Source organism: Eumetopias jubatus, unplaced genomic scaffold (genome assembly GCF_037043125.1).
Source record: "Eumetopias jubatus isolate StellerSeaLion01/CBP00866 unplaced genomic scaffold, mEumJub1_p1.0 scaffold_5, whole genome shotgun sequence".
Lineage (NCBI taxonomy): Eukaryota > Metazoa > Chordata > Mammalia > Carnivora > Otariidae > Eumetopias > Eumetopias jubatus.
In genome coordinates, this window is record NW_028274811.1 from 34,009,290 (window position 1) to 34,030,201 (window position 20,912).

The window sequence follows — 20,912 nt, forward strand, 5'->3', positions numbered from 1 at the left end:
TGCAACCCTCACTTTGTTTTCTATAGTTAAGTCTTGTATGGTTTGTCTCCCTCTCTGATTTTGCCTTATATTATTTCCCCCCTCCCTTCCCTTATGATCCTCTGTTTTATTTCTTAAGTTCCACATATGATTGAAATCATATGAAAATTTACTTTCTCTGATTTGACTTATTTCACTTAGCATAATACCCTCTAGTTCCATTCACGCCATTGCAAATGGTAAGATTTCATTTTTTGATGGCTGAGTAATATTCCATTATATATATATTCTACATCTTCTTTATCCATTCATCTATCTATTGGACATCTGGGCTCTTTCCATAGTTTGGCTATTGTGGACATTGCTGCTATAAACATTGGGGCGCAGGTGCCCCTTCGGATCACTATGTTTATATCCTTTGGATAAATATCTAGTAGTGCAATTGCTGGGTTGTAGGGTAGCTCTGTTTTCAACTTTTTGAGGAACCTCCATATCGTTTTCCAGAGTGGCTGTACCAGCTTGCATTCCCACCAACAGTGTAAGAGTGTTCCCCTTTCTTCACATCCTTGCCAACATCTGTCATTTCCTGACTTGTTAATTTTAGCCATTCTGACTGGTGTGATGTATCTCATTGAGGTTTTGATCTGTATTTCCCTGATGCTGAGGGATGTTGAGCATTTTTTCATGTGTCTGGTGGACATTTGTATGTCTTCTTTGAAGAAATGTCTGTTCATGTCTTCTGCCCATTTCTTTTTTTTTTTTTTTTGTGAGATTTTATTTACTTATTTGACAGAGAGAGTGAGAGAGCACAAGCACCGGGGGGCAGTAGAAGGAGAGGGAGAAGCAGGTTTCCCGCTGAGCAAGGAGCCCGATGCGGGGCTCAATCCCAGGACCCTGGGATCATGACCTGAGCCGAAGGCAGCTGCTTAACCTTCCCTACCTACCCTACCCAGGCGCCCCTCTTCTGCCCATTTATTGACTGGATTATTTATTTTTGGTGTGTTGAGTTTGATAAATTCCTTATCGATCTTGGATACTAACCCTTTATCTGAAAAGATTTTGCAAATATCCTCTCCCATTCTGTTGGTTGTCTTTTGGTTTTGTTGACTGTTTCCTTTGCTGTGCAAAAGCTTTTTATCTTGAAGTCCCAATAGTTCATTTTTTGCTTTTGTTTCCCTTACCTTTGGAGACATGTCTAGCAAGAAGTTGCAGCCAAGGCCAAAGAGGTTCTCCTGTGTTCTTCTCTAGGATTTTGATGGATTCTCACATTTAGAAACTTGAAGAATTTTTAAAATTTATAATGGAATGAAAGGAAAACAAACATTTGTAGCATAAAAATGGAAACCAGATTGATCAGCTATGCAATAATTATAAGCTTACTAAATAAAATTAAGTTTAATATACTTTACAATATTTCATCAAAGTATTATTTCAGCTCACTGGTAATAATCAGTTAAATTAATCTTAACGATCTGTCACTTCACATAAGCGTACATGAGCATAATGACATAGGGCTTGGTGGTTTTTTACATTGGTTTACCTTTCCATGTTGTGTCCAGAGGAGACCAAGTTTTTGCCACCTAATTATTAAAAGTAAGCTGGAAAATATGATTAAGAAGATTCCCAAGGAATGATGGAAATATTCTGTATCTGGAAAGAGGTGTGGGTTACATGGATGGATCCTTTATATAGTTAAGATTGGTGCATTTCAATTTGTGTAAACATTACCTTAAGAAAAGACCTATACAAAAACATTGAGTGGGAAGTGGAGGGTGGAGGGGAAGGTATAGATGAAATGAGACAAGATCTTGTGAAGCTGGATGACGTGTAAATGGAAGTTATGCTGTTTGCTTTGTATGCGTTGAACTTTTTCCACAAATGTTAGTGAGTTATTAGTTGTGAGACAAGTTTATAAATTCAGTTCAGTTCTACTCTAGCAAAGGAAAGCGAAAGAGAATAAAACAGAGAAGCACTCTCCTGAAAGAATCTAAAGTAATCAATTTCCATAAAAAGGCAGTGTCTTCACATACCAACTGATAGCCTTGGATGATACATTAAGATACTATCTTCTTCCTCTCTGTCATAACAAACAACATTCTCAAAGACATTTCAATGTCTCAATTGAGTATCACAGATACTGTACTGCTAGTAAAATTTGCTTTAAAGTGAAAAAGAATTCAGTAAGCTATATGTGAAGATGTCTGGTGGCCCTGCAGGCAAAGAGAGAGCACAAAGGACCGCGGAGATGCCAGGGATGCCATCAGGCTGGAATTAGAATGCCCATCGAAGAAAGGAAGCACTTAGGATTGAGTTGGAAATAACTTTGTTTCAAAGAAGAAATTAAGACCATCTAATATATTTGTGATTGCTGGTTTTACTTCATCAGTTTATCTTGTTATTCATACTCTCAAGGAAGTCTATTCTCAGTAACATTTATCAAGTGAACCATGGAGGCTGGTCACAGTGATTTTATTTTTTATCCTTCTGGGTAGGTAGAGATGCTTTTTAATTACAAAATTATTTCATCTGTTCAGAGTTTAGACTTTATTTAGCTTTATTTATTTTACCTAGAGTTGAAACATCTTGAAAAATATCCTCAGGGCGCCTGGGTGGCTCAGTCGTTAAGCGTTTGCCTTCGGCTCATGTCATGATCCCAGGGTCCTGGGATCGAGCCCCACATCGGGCTCCCTGCTCCGCGAGAAGCCTGCTTCTCCCTCTCCCACACCCCCTGCTTGTGTTCCTGCTCTCTCTGTGTCTCTCTCTGTCAAATAAACAAATAAAATATTTTTTTAAAAAGAAAAATATCCTCATTTTTAATCTTCCATCATTTTGGCTCTTACCTGAAGTGAACTTTGGTTGAGCTCAATTGATTTCACCTCTCAAGAAATATGAAATCAATCTGAAATTATGTTTGGCACATTTTGTGTTCTTATATGCGCACTGACCCATTTCATATATTTTGAGGATATTTAAAGACATATTTCCCTATTTATCTGAGTAGAAACTGGTGAGATAGAAATGGATATAGCCATGATGAACCATCATTGAATTCTGTGGAATCCACTCAAATGTAATTCACTACCTTACTTGGTGTTTATTTATAATAGCAACTAGCGTCATCCTTGTTGTAGAGGATGATAGAGGTGATTCTTGAATGTTTGTATTCTGCATTGCATTATGTCTTTACAACATGGTAATATATTTGGGCCTTGATTAATTAATTAATATAGGAGGGAAATTTGATTTAAAAGTTATAATAAAATGAACGAACCTAATAAAATCATGACCAATTCCACCCATACAAAATGAAGTAAAATCCTAAAATGCCTACTTATGACAGACTGATTGTTGCTAGTTCCTCATTTAAAGATTTATTTATTTATTTGAGAAGGAGAGTGCAGCAGGGAGGGGCAGTGGGAGAGGGAAAGAATCTTAAGCAGACTCACAGGGAGCTCAGGAGCTCAGAGCCATCTAGGGGCTCTATTTCACAACTCTGAAATCATGACATGAGCTGAAACCAAGAATCTGAGGCTTAGCTGACTGCACCACCAAGGTGCCCCGCTAGTTACTCTTTTAAATAATTTAATTAATCAGATACTCTATCATAAGTATGTGTTGGCCTCAATTTTCCTTCTAATAGCCTAATTGTTCCCCTTACTGTGCAGGTGTAACCACAAAATAAGTTAAGTCTGTTGTTCATGCCATTTTATGAGCCATATAACTTAGAGAAATAATTGTTTATTTTATAATTGGTGTTGCTAACCAACTTTTACATTTTGTATAGTTTATTGACTTGTTTGTTGGGACAATTAAATAGTGTACTTTTTGGATTCACAAATCACACTACTCATCAGAGATAAATTTCACTGCCAAAGAATAAAAATTGATTATAGGAAGTTTACATTACCTGAGGGTGTGATTCTTAAACATTAGTATGCATGAGAATCACTTAGAGAGATTGAAGTGCAGATTTTCAGCCCTTAGCACCACCAGAGAATTTCATTCAAGGTCTGGAGGGAAACCCAGGAGTCAACCTTGAAAAAAACAACTCAGACTCCTAAGTAATTATTTATGCATATGGTTCACACACTACAATTTGAAAAACACTGACTCCACCTGAAAGTCTTTATAAGGCTCAGATTTTGGAAATGGTATTGCCTGTATGCACCTCCTGAAGTTAATAATTTGAACGCCTGGTGGCAGTGCAGGCTAAGAGAGTGAATAAGAGCTCTGCAGATTCGGTGGACTCCCATTTTATTCAGAAGCCCCTCAAAATACGAACACATTTACAGCCGAAGCTAAGATAGTAGTACTCAGGAAGGCACTCGTCACCAGACAAGTTACAAGACGAATTCGAAATTCAACAGTAAAGACATTTCGGAGGGTCGGTAGTGGACGTGATGATGGGGACTGGAAAAAGATTTTTTCCTCTGGGATCAGACATAATGGAGATGGCGAGAACAAAAGTACATCGCAAGAAAAGGCAAGTGGCAATTCTCATTATATGGGTGCTTTTGTGGGAAGCCGGTTCAGAATCGATTCAATATTCTGTACTGGAGGAGTCAGAAACTGGCACGTTTGTGGCCAATTTGACAAAGGACCTGGGACTCAGGAGAGGAGAACTGGCTGCGCGGGGTGCCCAGGTTGTTTTCAAGGGGAACAGACAGCATTTGCAGCTTGACCCAAAGACCTATGATTTACTGCTAAATGAGAAACTGGACCGGGAAGAGCTGTGCGGCTCCACTGAGCCATGCGTGCTACCTTTTCAAGTGTTACTGGAAAATCCCTTGCAGTTTTTTCAGGCTGCTTTACGAGTCAGAGATATAAATGACCACGCCCCAGAGTTCCCAGCCAGAGAAATGCTACTAAAAATATCAGAAATTACTACACCAGGAAAGCTATTTCCTTTGAAAATGGCACAGGATTTAGATGCTGGTAACAACAGTCTTCAGAGCTACATAATCAGCTCCAATCCTCATTTTCACGTTCTCACTCGCAATCGCAGCGATGGCAGGAAGTTCCCGGAGCTGGTGCTGGACAAAGCCTTGGACCGCGAGGAGCAGCGGGAGCTAAGGCTTACCCTCACAGCGGTGGATGGTGGGTCTCCGCCCAGGTCTGGGACCACGGAGATTCAGATCCTGGTCTTGGACATCAATGACAATGCTCCCGAATTTGCTCAGGAACTCTATGAGGCACAAATTCCTGAAAACAATTCCCTGGGCTCCCTGATTATCACCGTCTCAGCGACAGATTTAGATGCAGGATCCTTTGGGGAGGTATCTTATGCCCTATTTCAGGGAGATGACATTAACCAACCCTTCGAAATAAACGTAATTACAGGAGAAATTCGACTGAGAAAGACTTTGGATTTTGAGGAATTTCAATCATATCACGTGGATATTGAGGCTACAGATGGCGGGGGACTATCAGGAAAATGCTCTTTAATCATCAAGGTTCTGGACGTAAATGACAACACTCCTCAACTGACCATGTCCTCACTCATCAGTCCCTTCCCTGAAAACCTGCCAGAGGTCATAGTAGCAATTTTCAGTGTGTCAGATGCAGATTCTGGACAAAATCAACAGGTTATTTGTTCTATAGATGAAAATCTCCCCTTTCTTCTAAGACCATCAGTCGAGAATTTCTACACCTTGGTAACCGAAGGAGCGCTGGATAGAGAGATCCAGGCCGAGTACAACATCACCATCACCGTCACCGACCTGGGGACCCCAAGGCTGAAAACCCAGCACAACATAACGGTGACGGTCTCCGACGTCAACGACAACGCCCCGGCCTTCAGCCAAGCCGCCTACACCCTGCGGGTGCGCGAGAACAACAGCCCCGCCCTGCACATCGGCAGCGTGAGCGCCACCGACAGAGACTCGGGCGCCAACGCGCAGGTCACCTACTCGCTGCTGCCGCCCCAGGACCCGCAGCTGCCGCTGGCCTCGCTGGTGTCCATCAACGCGGACAACGGGCAGCTGTTCGCGCTCAGGTCCCTGGATTTCGAGGCGCTGCGGGCGTTCGAGTTCCGCGTGGGCGCGGCCGACCGCGGCTCGCCGGCGCTCAGCAGCCAGGCGCTGGTGCGCGTGCTGGTGGTGGACGACAACGACAACTCGCCCTTCGTGCTGTACCCGCTGCAGAACGGCTCCGCGCCCTGCACCGAGCTGGTGCCCAGGGCGGCCGAGGCGGGCTACCTGGTGACCAAGGTGGTGGCGGTGGACGGCGACTCGGGCCAGAACGCCTGGCTGTCGTACCAGCTGCTCAAGGCCACGGAGCCCGGGCTGTTCGGCGTGTGGGCGCACAGCGGCGAGGTGCGCACGGCCAGGCTGCTGAGCGAGCGCGACGCCGTCAAGCACAGGCTGGTGGTGCTGGTCAAGGACAATGGCGAGCCGCCGCTGTCGGCCAGCGTCACGCTGCACGTGCTGCTGGTGGACGGCTTCTCGCAGCCCTACCTGCCGCTCCCGGACGCGGCGGCGGCCGAGGCCCGCGCCGACCCGCTCACCGTCTACCTGGTGGTCGCCTTGGCGTCGGTGTCGTCGCTCTTCCTGTTCTCGGTGCTGGTGTTCGTGGCGGTGCGGCTGTGCAGGAGGAGCCGGGCGGCGTCGGGGGGCGGCTGCTCGGTGCCCGAGGGCCCCTTTCCGGGCCACCTGGTGGACGTCAGCGGCGCGGGGACCCTGTCCCATAGCTACCAGTACGAGGTGTGTCTGAGGCGAGGATCTGGGACCAGCGAGTTCAAGTTCCTCAAGCCCATTATTCCCAACTTCCCTCCTCAGGGCACTGGAAAGGAAATGGAGGAAAACCCCACGGTTCGTGATAGTTTCCTATTCAGTTAAGTATTGGATTATCCTATTAAGTCCTACTTAGTTTGAAAATCTTTTAACTTAGTTAAATGTTATTGATAGTTTGTTTTTTAATTATTTTACTACACTTCCTTAGGTTGAAAAAAATCAGATATGGGTATATACGGTGTTTTCCCTATATTATGCTTAGTAGATTGTATTACTCTCAACTATATTTGACAATCTGAATAAAAAGTAAAATTTTACTTGCATAATTTAAAATTCTTGAAATTCAATCATCTATTCGTCTTAGAAAAATTGTAATACAAAGCCCTTAAGTAAGATTGTATATCTAACTATTGGTGATAACTGTCATCACCATTACCATGTAGGGAAATTTTTAAAGTGTGAGTGTTTGGGGGTGCCTGGCTGGCTCAGTTGGTAGAGAATGTAACTCTTGATCTTGGTGGTGAGTTCCAGCCCCATACTGGGCATAGAGCCTACTTTAAAAACATAAAATGTGAGTGTTTGATATTATTAATCTGCCAGTGTAAGTCTCATTTTGGGGTAATGGCTATAATGTGAATAATTAAAGATATACACTAAAGATGGCTAAATGCTAAGACAGCCATTCATATTTATGTGTATTTCAATATACCATAATAGTCAAAACATTTTTCTATGCATATAAACTTTGCACAAAAGTGTCAATAAATTAAACCCCAGTTTGTGAGCTTCATGTAAGCTTATGATAGTATTTTTTAATAATATCAAGTCAATTATAAATGCATAATAAATATTTGATGAATATTATTAACATTCCAACAGTGAATTTCAAAGGTTAATTTTCAAGGAATATAGAAAAATGTTAATATTCTCTCTACAATGCAGTACCTTTGTCAATAAGTGAAATTAAATATCATTCTTTTACTTTCTTTCTAAACAGAAACCACCCTCCACACACCCTAAACTCTATTACAGAATATAAAATGTTGAGAGTACATTTTATCTCCTTGTCTTTGTCTATCAATTTGAAAGTTCAAATGTATACTTTTAAAGTTTTTACTTATTTATTTGATACGGAGAGAGCACAAGCAGGGAGAGCAGCAGGCAGAGGGAGAGGGAGAAGAAACCAGAGAGAGAGGGAGAAGCAGGCTATAGGTTCGATCCCAGGACCCTGGGATTAGGACCTGAGCTGAAGGCAGACGCTTAACCGACTGAGCCACTCAGGTGCTCCTTAAAATGTATTATTTAATAAAACCCAAAGTATATTTTTCAAACTCTTCCTCCTAGTTTCTCAAGCTTCTACATGTGTGATACCTGCCAAGAACTAAGTAATTAATGGCAGGTTATTAGGTAATGTCATAAATAAAGTTTTGTGTAAGTATCATTAATCTTTATTAATCATAAAATCATTTACTTTCACAGTTTAGGTCATATTTGTCTTGTGTTGGTTTTATTTGTAGTATCTTAAGAAAAATTTCTCTTTTCAACTCTCCATCAAAGTCAGGTAATTTATACTAAACTGATAGCTGAGTGAATATTTTATTCTTATCCTTAATTAAAATGGAACTAGGCTTAACTAAATTATATTTGGCTGAGGTTTGTGTCCAAATAAGTGAACTGTCATAGATGATTACCAGTTGGAACAATGACTGTAGGGAACACTTACTGTTTTGTATTCTTAGATACTTATCCCTCCTCCTTGGAAAAGCATTCTTCTCTGGGGGTAACTACTTTTCCTGCTAGTGTCACTGCAGCCACTTGACTTTAGTTGGTGCCATGGTGTTTTTCAATATACCCATTTCCATAGTCCCAGGGGATGTACACTGGGATGGGCCACTGTCCACTGTTGACAGATCAAAACCCTTCCCAAAAAAGTATATCTTTGATTCCATTGAATTTTTTTGCCTTCTACATGTTTGTAGAAAAGACATTGTCTGAATTCTGAACTTACATTGATTTCTAACAAAACAAATGGCCATTTCCTCTTAGTCTTACTGGGCATTGCACAAAGTGAATTTACCAAGGAAAAAATTGCCCAGAGACTGACAAGAAATCACATTTTAAAATTTTTTCAGGGGGCGCCTGGGTGGCTCAGTCGTTGAGCGTCTGCCTTCTGCTCGCGTCATGATCCCAGAGTCCTGGGATCGAGCCCCGCATCAGGCTCCCTGCTTCTCCCTCTCCCACTGCCCCCGCTTGTGTTCCCTCTCTCGCTGTGTCTCTCTGTGTCAAATAAATAAAACCTTGGGGTGCCTGGGTGGCTCAGTTGGTTAAGCCACTGCCTTCAGCTCAGGTCGTGATCCTGGAGTGCCAGGATCGAGTCCCGTGTCGGACTCCCTGTTCGGCAGGGAGTCAGCTTCTCCCTCTGACCCTCCCCCCTCTCATGCTCTCTCTCTCTCTCAAATAAATAAATAAAATCTTAAAAATTTTTTTCCAGGAGTTACAGGCACATGCAATTTGGGAGTAGAAAGTGGATTTTAAAATTCATAACTTCTTCTAACACAATACAGCAATTTTTTTGTAATTGAATGTAAGCACCCAAGAGCAAGAGTTTTGTGTTTAATTTACCATTTTATCTCCAGAAGCTAGAAAACTGCCTGCATAGAGAAATACTGGTTAAATGAATAAATGAATTTGTCTTGAGCAGTTTTGTATACTGAACTTGTACCTTTAAAGAAGATGAATATAAACATAGATATGTAAGTATTACTTTTGCTCTCACAAATATTGTTAGCACCTGAAGAATACTGCACAATGGGGTGGAGGGGAGTTTATAACCCAAAAGGCTTTCTTTTTGTTTTAACTGTTGCATGATGCTTTGAAATGAAAACAAAAAAACCTACCAAAAAACCCACAAAAACTGAAGTTGTAAGGCAGGACGCTTGGTGGCGCTGCAGGTTAAGAAAGTGGAAAAACTCTGCACCCTCTGTAACAGCTGAGCAGTTTCCGGCTACTTGAAAAGGAAACGTTTTACACTCTTGGGGGATAGTAGGTTTCAGAGAGGCCGCTATCCCCATGTCAGTCAATGTTAGGAACTAACTCAAGATTATTGAATCAAGATAGTAGAGTTGGCTGCACAGCAATTACTTTGTGATTAAATACTGCATCTTTTGGACGCCAAAGAACGATGGAGACAACGCTACCCAAAGCGCAGCAGAAAAGGCAAGTGACCGCCATTATTATCCTAATAATGTTAATACGGTGGGAAGTGGGCAGTACGACCATTAAGTATTCGGTTCTAGAAGAGAGGGAAAGCGGCTCCTTTGTGGCCAACCTCGCGAAAGATCTGGGGCTTGGCTTGGGGGAGCTGGCCGCGCGGGGTGCTCGAATTCTTTCCAAAGGGAATCAACAGTATTTGCAGCTCGAGCAGAAGAGTGGGAATTTGCTCCTAAAAGAAAAATTGGACCGGGAAGAGTTGTGCGGTGACACAGATCCATGTATACTGCATTTCCAGGTCTTATTAAAAAGCCCAGTGCAGTTTATTAAAGGTGAACTACAGCTACGAGACATAAATGACCATGCCCCAAAATTCTTGGAAAATGAAATCCTCCTGAAAATCTCAGAAAGCAGCCGTCCAGGGACTGCATTTCCTTTGAAAATAGCTCAAGATTTAGACGTGGGCAGTAATACAGTTCAGAACTACACTATTGGCAACAACTCCCATTTCCACCTTTTCACTCGAAATCACAGCGATGGCAGGAGATACCCTGAGCTGGTGCTGGACAAAGCGCTGGACCGGGAGGAGGAGTCAGAGCTCAGGTTAACGCTCATGGCCATGGATGGTGGGTCACCGCCTAGGACTGGGACTTCTCAGGTTCTCATTGTAGTCTTGGACATAAATGATAATGCTCCTGAATTTGCTCAGCTCCTCTATGAGGTGCAAATCCCAGAGAACAGCCCTATAGGGTCCCTTGTCATCACTGTGACTGCTAGAGATTTAGATGCTGGGACCCTTGGAGAGCTCTCCTACTCATTTTTCCAATCCTCAAATCAAGTGATTCAGGCCTTTGAAATAAACTCAGTCACAGGGGAAATTCGATTAAAAAAAATGTTGGATTTTGAGGAAATTCAATCTTATCGTATGGAAATTGAGGCTTCAGATGGCGGGGGACTATCAGGAAAATGCTCTATAGCCATAGAAGTGATGGATGTAAACGACAACACGCCCGAACTGACTATGTCAGTATTCACCAGTGATATCCCAGAAAATACCCCTGATACCGTGGTCGCTATTTTTGGAATTTCAGATCCAGACTCCGGGGAAAATGGCAAAATGATGTGTTCCATCCAAGACCATCTCCCCTTCCTTTTGAAACTTACTGTAGAAAATTTCTACACCTTAGTAACTGAAGGAGCGCTGGACAGAGAGAGCCAGGCCGAGTACAACATCACCATCACCGTCACCGACCTGGGGACCCCCAGGCTGAAAACCCAGCACAACATAACGGTGACGGTCTCCGACGTCAACGACAACGCCCCGGCCTTCAGCCAAGCCGCCTACACCCTGCGGGTGCGCGAGAACAACAGCCCCGCCCTGCACATCGGCAGCGTGAGCGCCACGGACAGAGACTCGGGCGCCAACGCGCAGGTCACCTACTCGCTGCTGCCGCCCCAGGACCCGCAGCTGCCGCTGGCCTCGCTGGTGTCCATCAACGCGGACAACGGGCAGCTGTTCGCGCTCAGGTCCCTGGATTTCGAGGCGCTGCGGGCGTTCGAGTTCCGCGTGGGCGCGGCCGACCGCGGCTCGCCGGCGCTCAGCAGCCAGGCGCTGGTGCGCGTGCTGGTGGTGGACGACAACGACAACTCGCCCTTCGTGCTGTACCCGCTGCAGAACGGCTCCGCGCCCTGCACCGAGCTGGTGCCCAGGGCGGCCGAGGCGGGCTACCTGGTGACCAAGGTGGTGGCGGTGGACGGCGACTCGGGCCAGAACGCCTGGCTGTCGTACCAGCTGCTCAAGGCCACGGAGCCCGGGCTGTTCGGCGTGTGGGCGCACAGCGGCGAGGTGCGCACGGCCAGGCTGCTGAGCGAGCGCGACGCCGTCAAGCACAGGCTGGTGGTGCTGGTCAAGGACAATGGCGAGCCGCCGCTGTCGGCCAGCGTCACGCTGCACGTGCTGCTGGTGGACGGCTTCTCGCAGCCCTACCTGCCGCTCCCGGACGCGGCGGCGGCCGAGGCCCGCGCCGACCCGCTCACCGTCTACCTGGTGGTCGCCTTGGCGTCGGTGTCGTCGCTCTTCCTGTTCTCGGTGCTGGTGTTCGTGGCGGTGCGGCTGTGCAGGAGGAGCCGGGCGGCGTCGGGGGGCGGCTGCTCGGTGCCCGAGGGCCCCTTTCCGGGCCACCTGGTGGACGTCAGCGGCGCGGGGACCCTGTCCCACAGCTACCAGTACGAGGTGTGTCTGAGGGGAGACTCGGGGACCAATGAATTCAAATTCCTCAAGCCAATTCTCCCCAGTTTCGTGGGTGAGGGGGCTGGTAGGGGCACCGAGGAAAACTCTCACTTTAAAAGAAATCATTTTGGGTTCAGTTAGGCATATCACCTTAAAAGGAGATAAATGATAATTATAACCAATGTCTTATTAGTTCGCAACCCGGTCGTTCACATAAAGAGCTACATATTCATACATTAAAAATTATTGTCATATTTATAGTTATTTCAACTTGTTGATGTATTTTACATTCTGAATCTCTGGGTGTTTGTTGTTTTTGCTGTTGTTGTTTTTAGCCAGGTCACATTTTGCATGTTCATACAATAGTGGAGAAATATTGTTTTTCAGTTTTGGGGGGTTCAGATTTTTGGAGGTCGTAAATGTTTTCAGATTCCTGATGTTTGAGCTTGTTCACTGATACCTACTTATGACTAAGAGAATTGTGTTTTCTGATTATCAGCATATTATGTTGTAAATGATGGCTTTCAATTTTAAAAATACTTTTCATTCATACAAAATTTTTTGTTACCTTGGAAATGGTTGGGTTTCTGTAGTGTTGTTTTAAAAACACTATTGGGGGCGCCTGGGTGGCTCAGTCGTTAAGCATCTGCGTTCGATTCAGGTCATGATCTCAGGGTCCTAGGATCGAGCCCTGCATGGGGCTCCTGCTCCGCAGGAAGCCTGCTTCTCCCTCTCCCAGTCCCCTTGCTTGTGTTCCCTCTCTCTCTGTGTCTCTCTCTGTCAAATAAATAAATAAAATCTTTAAAAAAGATAAAAATAAAAACACTATTGTCTTTCCTCAAAGGAACTAGTATTTTATCTGGATGTTTTCTAAGTTGAGTATTTTCTTTCAAAATTGATATTGAACAAGACTATCTGATACTATTTTAAATAATTCAATCCCTGTTAAATAGAAAAAATGTTAGTAGACTGATGATTACTTATAATAAATGGTTTGGGTGTGTAAATAATGATTCTCATTCTTTTAAAATAATATATAGTCACATGATTCAAACATTCAATATGAACAAAAAACAAAGGAATTTTTTTCATTTTCAAATTTTTATTAAATTCTAGTTAGTTAACATACAGTATAATATTGGTTTCAGGAGAAGAATAATAGCCACAGAAGATTTAACCAATAAAACATAAATCTATTTCTCTGAAAAATTCAAGGGTATTTATTTTTAGTTAAATTGGTGGATTGGATATGTACCTTTAATTTAACTTCCTCTAAATGTGCATTAACATAAAAATGAAGAGCTATTTTCAAAAACATAAACTTAAAAGAATGGAAAGAATAAGGTAGAAGACAACAGAGAAAAATCTTAGTAGCTAGAAAGTAGATGAATGACTTAGTAGACTGACAAACCAACTACCAATCCTGAAGTGGGAAAAGCTGAGAACCAATCCTATTTAGACAGCAGGATTTTCAGAAGCATCGGAGCTGTCAGCCCTAGGTACTCTGGAAATGATAATAGGGTGCCAAATATGGAGGATCATATTAAAATTGCCTGAAAAATGGTTAAATCTGTAGCAGATCACTTTTCCCCATTGCAGTCAGTGAGCAACCTATTTCTCTGATCCTGGAATTTTGATTTCTCATGACAGCAAAAAGGGGAGTCATTATATTAGAAGTTCCACTGGCAAAAAATTGAGGGCAGGGTAATATGGGTGGTGGAAATAAGTGACCATCTAAACATTGAGTGCTGACTGATTGTTAAAACACTATGATAATCACTGGGACCAATCACTGATGTTTCAGTTCTCTCAGACACATGGCAGAATTAACTTTCTTCCTTCTTTCCTTCTTTCTTCCTTCCTTCCTTCCTTTGAGAAAGCATGGGCGCACCAAGGTTGGGGGAGGAGCAGAAAGAGAATCTTAAGCAGGCACCATGCTCAGTGTGGAGTCTGACTCAGGGCTCAATTTCATGATCCTGAGATCATGACCTGAGCTGAAATCAAGAGTTGGATGGTTAACTAACTAAGCCATGCAGGCGCCCCTGGCAGAATATCAATATTTCCTCTTTAAATTATGTATGACCATGTAATTTCCTTTAGCCAATAAAATGTGAGAAGAAATGAATAACTTCTGTGCTAAAGCTTTCAAAGACTGTACATGGTTTAACACATTTACTTTCTCCAACATAGTGATCCTGAAAGCATAGGTGGAGATGGAGTCTCCAGAAACCTGGATCCTTGACTGACCACTGTAAGGGCTCCATGCTGAACTGTATAGGATATGTAGTATAAGAAAGGAATCAACCTTAATTGTCTTAGGCCATTGAGATTTGGGGTTGTTTGATACTGAAGCATTATCTAACATATCCTGAGTGATGTAGATCTCCACCTCTCTTCTCCCATCAATCCTTTACCTTTTCAATCTATGCCTTTTCCTTTTCGGTAGAAGATTTTATAGAGTTGAGTAATCTGACCAGTCCAAGTAGAAAGACCTAATCAGACTAACACTGGGGTTTCCCCAACTACAAGTGCTCTCAGTTCACCTTAGAGTACATATTAAAATGGACAAACCCTGCCAACATGCTCAGACCTATCACTTAGCTCCTTAGTCTACCAAATTAAATTAAGAACAGACACCTGAAGAAAGTTTCTAAAAAGAAAAACAGAAACAAAAACCAAGCAAAGAGGAAAGAAGGTAAACTGGAGAAAAAGTTTGCAGAGAAGAAAACCTGAAAAAAAACCCAACTATAATTAGGGGTGCCTGGGTGGCTCAGTCATTAAGCATCTGCCTTCAGCTCAGGTCATGATCCCGGGGTCCTGGGATTGAGCCCCGCCTCGGGCTCCCTGCTCGGCGGGCAGCCTGCTTCTCCCTCTCCCACTCCCCCTACTTGTGTTCCCTCTCTGGCTGTGTTTCTCTCTGTCAAATAAATAAATAAAATCTTTTAAAAAACCAACTATAATTAATATCATCAGATGAGAAAAGAAGTTATTACATCTGAGAAATAAGTACAGAGGGCTCTCTTGAAAACATCCTTTTAACAAAGAGGGCTCTTATAAAATATTAACATAATGAAATGAAAATCTCAAGAAGAGCTTGAAGGTAGAGTTAAGAAAATATTACAGGAAATATTGCAAAAGGTATTTTAAGATGACAAACAGAAAAAAAATAAGGAAATTAGAGATTGTAAAGAGGCCCAACATCTGATTTGTAGTAACTGAAAGAGAAACAAAAGAATTATCCATGAATTAATTCAAGAAAATTTCTAAGAGCTGAGGGAAATTAATTTCCTAGTAGAAAGGGCTTACTAATTGTCAATGGATAAAGATAAACTCAAACCATGACACGTCAGTGTTTAATTTGAAAATGCTTGGTGCAATGACAAAATACTACAAGAAGTAAAAATATAGGTCACATACAGGAAGATATAAAATAAGATTCGCCTTAGAGTTCTTAACAAATACATTGGTTTGGGAACTCACTGACAAAATATTTTAAAATTCTGAAGAAAAACATTCTGTGTGGAGCACTGGGTGTTATGCACAAACAATGAATCATGGAACGCTACATCAAAAACTAATGATGTAATGTATGTGATTAACATAACAATAAAATTTTTAAAAAATTCTGAAGAAAAAATATTTTCAACCTAGAACTCTATAATCAAATTTTCAATCAAGTTCAAGGGTAGACTAAAGATATTTTAATATACTCAAGGTCACAACAAAATTTAACTCTCATACACTCTTCTCTGGAAACTACTAGAAGATATCTATCAAAATGCTAGAGTAGTCCAAGAGAGAGGAAATCAGAAGAAACAGAAAAGAGAATACTGAAAAAAGAAGTGAAATGAATCTCTAGATGATGTTCAGGGATGATCCCACGATGACAACCGTGTCTCAAGGGAAAACTAGTCCAATTTGGAGCTGTATAACTCAAGAGACAGGCATTTTGGAGGATATCATCAGCAAGTCTCCTGACATCTCTTCAATCAAACGAAACTATTATAGGATGTGATCTATTAAAATCATAGAGTAAACCAAAAAGGAGGAAGAAATAAAACCCTCAAAATAGGAAATCCAACCAGAATAAAAGGCAAAGAGAATTCCAAGCACAACAGCAAAGAAATGTTCCAGGATGATAGCAATGCAGCACATTTTGGGAACAACCACCCAATTTAAAGAAAATTGCTATCTCAGGAGATATGGGCATGGTCATGTGGAAAATCCTACTGGGAAGCAATTGGAGGTATAGGAAGAACAAGTGATAAATATAAAGAAAATCAAATAGGGGCACCTGGGTGACTCAGTCAGTTAAGCGTCTGACTTTGGCTCAGGTCATGATCTCAGCATCCTGGGATCAAGCCCAGCTTCCCACTCAGCACTCAGCGGAGAGTCTGCTTCTTCCTTTCCCTCTCCCTCTTGCTCTCCCCCTGCTTGTGCTCTCTCTCTCTCAAATAAATAAAATCTTAAAAAAAGAAAATCAAGTAAATGAAAAAGCAAGGCAATTATTAACTTCAAGAAAAAAAGTGAGAAAGAAAATATAATTTGTACGCAATAATATTCCCAATGATACTGCAACTAAAGGAAGGCATGAACCGACCTTGAAAGTGTACAAGAGCTAAAACCTAATCCAACATAAGGAGTCAACTGATAATGTCTAAAATTAATCAAAATACAGCAGAATACAGAATAAAGCAGAAGAGATAACAGAGATTAAAGTGGCTGGCTATTGGGAAGGGAGCTAGGAAAGTAAGGAAAGGGCAGAAAGCAATTGTATTTTATTCTAAGCCACTTAGTAATATTTGATTTTGAACCAAGTTCATATACCTTTTTGGAAAAAATGCATATTAAAATATCAGCAAAATATAGACCTTGCAAATCTCCCCAAGAATAAAAAGGAGACAAGACATTAAACATTACTAACAAATAGGGATATACCTAAAGATAAAAAAATAGAATTTTGCAAACCTAGAGAAAATGAATGGCTTATAAAATTAAATACAAATTACTTTAAAAGTAAACAAAACCTGGACAGATCGAAAACCAAAAGTAAAATGGGAAAGAGAGTCATAGATATACCACCAGAAAAGCCACCAAACCGAACTCATTTAAAAACCGGAGAAAGTTTTCTTAAGATTTACTCCTGGTGGGAAGCCAGAGTTTAATTCCATGTTCCCAGATTAAGGAAAACCACAAATTTATTTTTCTGCAAATTCAGACTATCACAGGGAAAAGCAATGTAAACTACTAACATTACCGTGACCATTTGAGGAAAAAGATATAATAAAACCGCAAAGACACTTGGGGGTAAAAAAAATCACTCCTGTTGCAGTTCCTCTAATCCGCCATCTTTTTGTTCTATTCTTGAAAAAGGGAATAACATCCACGAAACGCAAGGTGGCGCTGCTGGCTAAAAAGAGGGGGAAATAACCGCACAAAGGATGTTAAGAATTTCCAGTGTTGAGAGGAAAGCTGGCCAGACAAGAAAAGTAGAGGGAAGGAAACCATGGTGATGGAATTGGGGAAAAGTGGGACTCCTCCCCACGAGCACTGCTATTATCCAGCTCATTTCTAAGGATTCGGTTTCTGCCATTTCTGAGAGCTGCTTGAGGCCGAGTGAACGTGGTTTTGAAAGATTGCTAAAACAAATAATGGAGGCCAGAGTGGTGCGCGCAGTGCAGAAAAGGCAAGTGTTATTTCTTTGTGTGTTTCTGGGAGTGTCTTGGGCTGGCGCAGAACCGCTTCGGTATTTTGTGGCAGAGGAAACGGAGAGAGGGACCTTTCTGGCCAACCTAGCAATTGATCTGGAGTTGGGGGCGGGGGAACTGTCAGCTCGGGGATCTAGAATCATTTCAGATGAGAACATAGGATTTTTACTCTTCAATCCGCTTACTGGTGATTTGCTTCTAAATGAGAAATTAGACCGAGAGGAACTGTGCGGACCCACAGAGCCGTGTGTGCTGCCTTTCCAGTTGTTACTTGAAAAGCCTTTTCAGATTTTCCGTGCTGAACTATGGGTCAGAGACATCAATGATCATTCTCCAGTATTTCTAGATCGAGAGATTACATTGAACATATTAGAAAGTACCACTCCAGGGGCAACATTTCTCCTAGAAAGTGCACAGGATTCAGATGTTGGAATCAACAACCTGAGAAACTACACCATCAGCTCTAATGTCTATTTCCATATTAATATCCGTGATAGTGGGGAGGGGAATGTTTATCCCGAATTGGTACTGGATAGAGTGCTGGATCGTGAAGAGGTTCCTGAGCTCAGGTTAACCCTCACCGCCTTGGATGGCGGCTCTCCGCCCAGATCGGGAACCACCCTCATACACATCCTGGTTTTGGACATAAATGACAACGTCCCTGAATTTGTAGAGTCCCTTTACAAGGTGCAGGTGCCTGAGAACAGCCCTGTTGGCTCGCTGGTTGTCGCTGTGTCAGCTAGAGATCTAGATACAGGAAGTAATGGAGAAATAGTCTATGCATTTTTTTATGCTACTGAAAGAATTCTCAAAACGTTTCAAATCAATTCAACATCTGGCAATCTTCATCTTAAAGCTGAATTGAACTACGAGGCAATACAAACTTATACATTAACTATTCAGGCCAAAGATGGTGGAGGGCTTTCTGGAAAATGTACTGTGGTGGTCCATGTAACAGATGTAAATGATAATCCACCGGAACTGCTCATGTCATCACTTACTAGTCCAATTGCAGAAAACTCACCAGAGACAGTAGTAGGTGTCTTTAGGATTAGAGACAGAGATTCAGGGAACAATGCAAAGATGGTGTGTTCCGTCCAAGACCATCTCCCCTTCGTCCTGAAGCCATCGGTAGAGAATTTCTACACCCTGGTAACAAAGAGACCCCTAGACAGAGAGAGCCAGGCCGAGTACAACATCACCATCACCGTCACCGACCTGGGGACCCCCAGGCTGAAAACCCAGCACAACATAACGGTGACGGTCTCCGACGTCAACGACAACGCCCCGGCCTTCAGCCAAGCCGCCTACACCCTGCGGGTGCGCGAGAACAACAGCCCCGCCCTGCACATCGGCAGCGTGAGCGCCACCGACAGAGACTCGGGCGCCAACGCGCAGGTCACCTACTCGCTGCTGCCGCCCCAGGACCCGCAGCTGCCGCTGGCCTCGCTGGTGTCCATCAACGCGGACAACGGGCAGCTGTTCGCGCTCAGGTCCCTGGATTTCGAGGCGCTGCGGGCGTTCGAGTTCCGCGTGGGCGCGGCCGACCGCGGCTCGCCGGCGCTCAGCAGCCAGGCGCTGGTGCGCGTGCTCGTGGTGGACGACAACGACAACTCGCCCTTCGTGCTGTACCCGCTGCAGAACGGCTCCGCGCCCTGCACCGAGCTGGTGCCCAGGGCGGCCGAGGCGGGCTACCTGGTGACCAAGGTGGTGGCGGTGGACGGCGACTCGGGCCAGAACGCCTGGCTGTCGTACCAGCTGCTCAAGGCCACGGAGCCCGGGCTGTTCGGCGTGTGGGCGCACAGCGGCGAGGTGCGCACGGCCAGGCTGCTGAGCGAGCGCGACGCCGTCAAGCACAGGCTGGTGGTGCTGGTCAAGGACAATGGCGAGCCGCCGCTGTCGGCCAGCGTCACGCTGCACGTGCTGCTGGTGGACGGCTTCTCGCAGCCCTACCTGCCGCTCCCGGACGCGGCGGCGGCCGAGGCCCGCGCCGACCCGCTCACCGTCTACCTGGTGGTCGCCTTGGCGTCGGTGTCGTCGCTCTTCCTGTTCTCGGTGCTGGTGTTCGTGGCGGTGCGGCTGTGCAGGAGGAGCCGGGCGGCGTCGGGGGGCGGCTGCTCGGTGCCCGAGGGCCCCTTTCCGGGCCACCTGGTGGACGTCAGCGGCGCGGGGACCCTGTCCCACAGCTACCAGTACGAGGTGTGTCTGAGGGGAGACTCGGGGACCAATGAATTCAAGTTCCTCAAGCCCATTATCCCTAATCTGAAGTTTCAGATCACAGGGAGGGAAGTGGAAGAATATCCCTCCTGTCAGAATGATTTGGGTTTCTGATAAAGGATGAAAAATAAACGCTCATATTGTAAAAGTATATTTTTATTATGAAATTCATCCTGAGTTACTTGTAGAAAATTGCTTTCATAGTATTTCAAATATTGTTAAAGTCCTAGAACAAATTTCTTCAGAGAAATGGATCCAGCTTTAGCTCTAGGAAACTTCCACAAAGCATGGAATGTATATGTCTTGTGGTTTATCTCAAACAATTGTACATTGTTTGCAATCTATTACATGAAAATCTTGTTTGAGATGTTTTAAGTTTGTTTTGTCTTTAAAGTTTATTGCTACTCTTATTTTTTGAGTTGGAGTGTTGTACTATAACTACACTTAGTTTTAGAACTGTTGGTTGTAGAGTATCTTTTAAAGCTTTTTAAAAAGCACTTACTATGCATCATACATTATGTTAACACTTTTAATCTTAGAAGTACACCTATGAGGTATCTTTAGAAATGAGCAAATCAACATCTATGGAGAGGTTCAGTGAATTCACTAGGGTCATCAACTAATAAATGGTAGAGGTGAGCATCTCTCCTAGATCTGTCTGACTCTGAGAACTTGCTATGATGCTATAGTGTTTTCTGTCATTAAATATCACCTGGCAAGTTTCTCCCTGATTAAGGAGAAGAAGTCTTCTCATGTTAATATTCCTGTTCAGTCTTTTTACATTTGGAAATAATAATGTATGTAGTGGTCTCTGGTTATATGTTCTCATTTACCAAT

General features: G+C 43.4%; 3 protein-coding genes across 3 annotated transcripts; all 3 read left to right on the forward strand.

Annotated features, from left to right (window-relative positions):
* The first annotated feature begins 4,424 nt into the window (after nucleotides 1-4,424).
* PCDHB6 (protocadherin beta 6) lies at nucleotides 4,425-6,815 on the forward strand. Its single transcript, XM_028095910.2, has one exon. It carries the CDS (start codon nucleotides 4,425-4,427, stop codon nucleotides 6,813-6,815), a length of 2,391 nt encoding a protein of 796 aa, XP_027951711.1.
* A 3,076-nt stretch (nucleotides 6,816-9,891) lies between these two features.
* Nucleotides 9,892-12,291, forward strand: LOC114202615 (protocadherin beta-17-like). Its single transcript, XM_028095907.2, has one exon. It carries the CDS (start codon nucleotides 9,892-9,894, stop codon nucleotides 12,289-12,291), a length of 2,400 nt encoding a protein of 799 aa, XP_027951708.2.
* A 5,510-nt stretch (nucleotides 12,292-17,801) lies between these two features.
* On the forward strand, nucleotides 17,802-20,189 carry PCDHB7 (protocadherin beta 7). The gene has a single exon (XM_028097283.2). The coding sequence runs from the start codon at nucleotides 17,802-17,804 to the stop codon at nucleotides 20,187-20,189; it is 2,388 nt and encodes a 795-aa protein (XP_027953084.2).
* The last annotated feature ends 723 nt before the right edge of the window (nucleotides 20,190-20,912 follow it).

What these genes read in the sequence shown, in the direction of transcription:
- PCDHB6 (XM_028095910.2), top strand. Translation starts at nt 4,425, where the DNA reads ATGGAGATGGCGAGAACAAAAGTACATCGCAAGAAAAGGCAAGTGGCA.
- LOC114202615 (XM_028095907.2), top strand. Translation starts at nt 9,892, where the DNA reads ATGGAGACAACGCTACCCAAAGCGCAGCAGAAAAGGCAAGTGACCGCC.
- PCDHB7 (XM_028097283.2), top strand. Translation starts at nt 17,802, where the DNA reads ATGGAGGCCAGAGTGGTGCGCGCAGTGCAGAAAAGGCAAGTGTTATTT.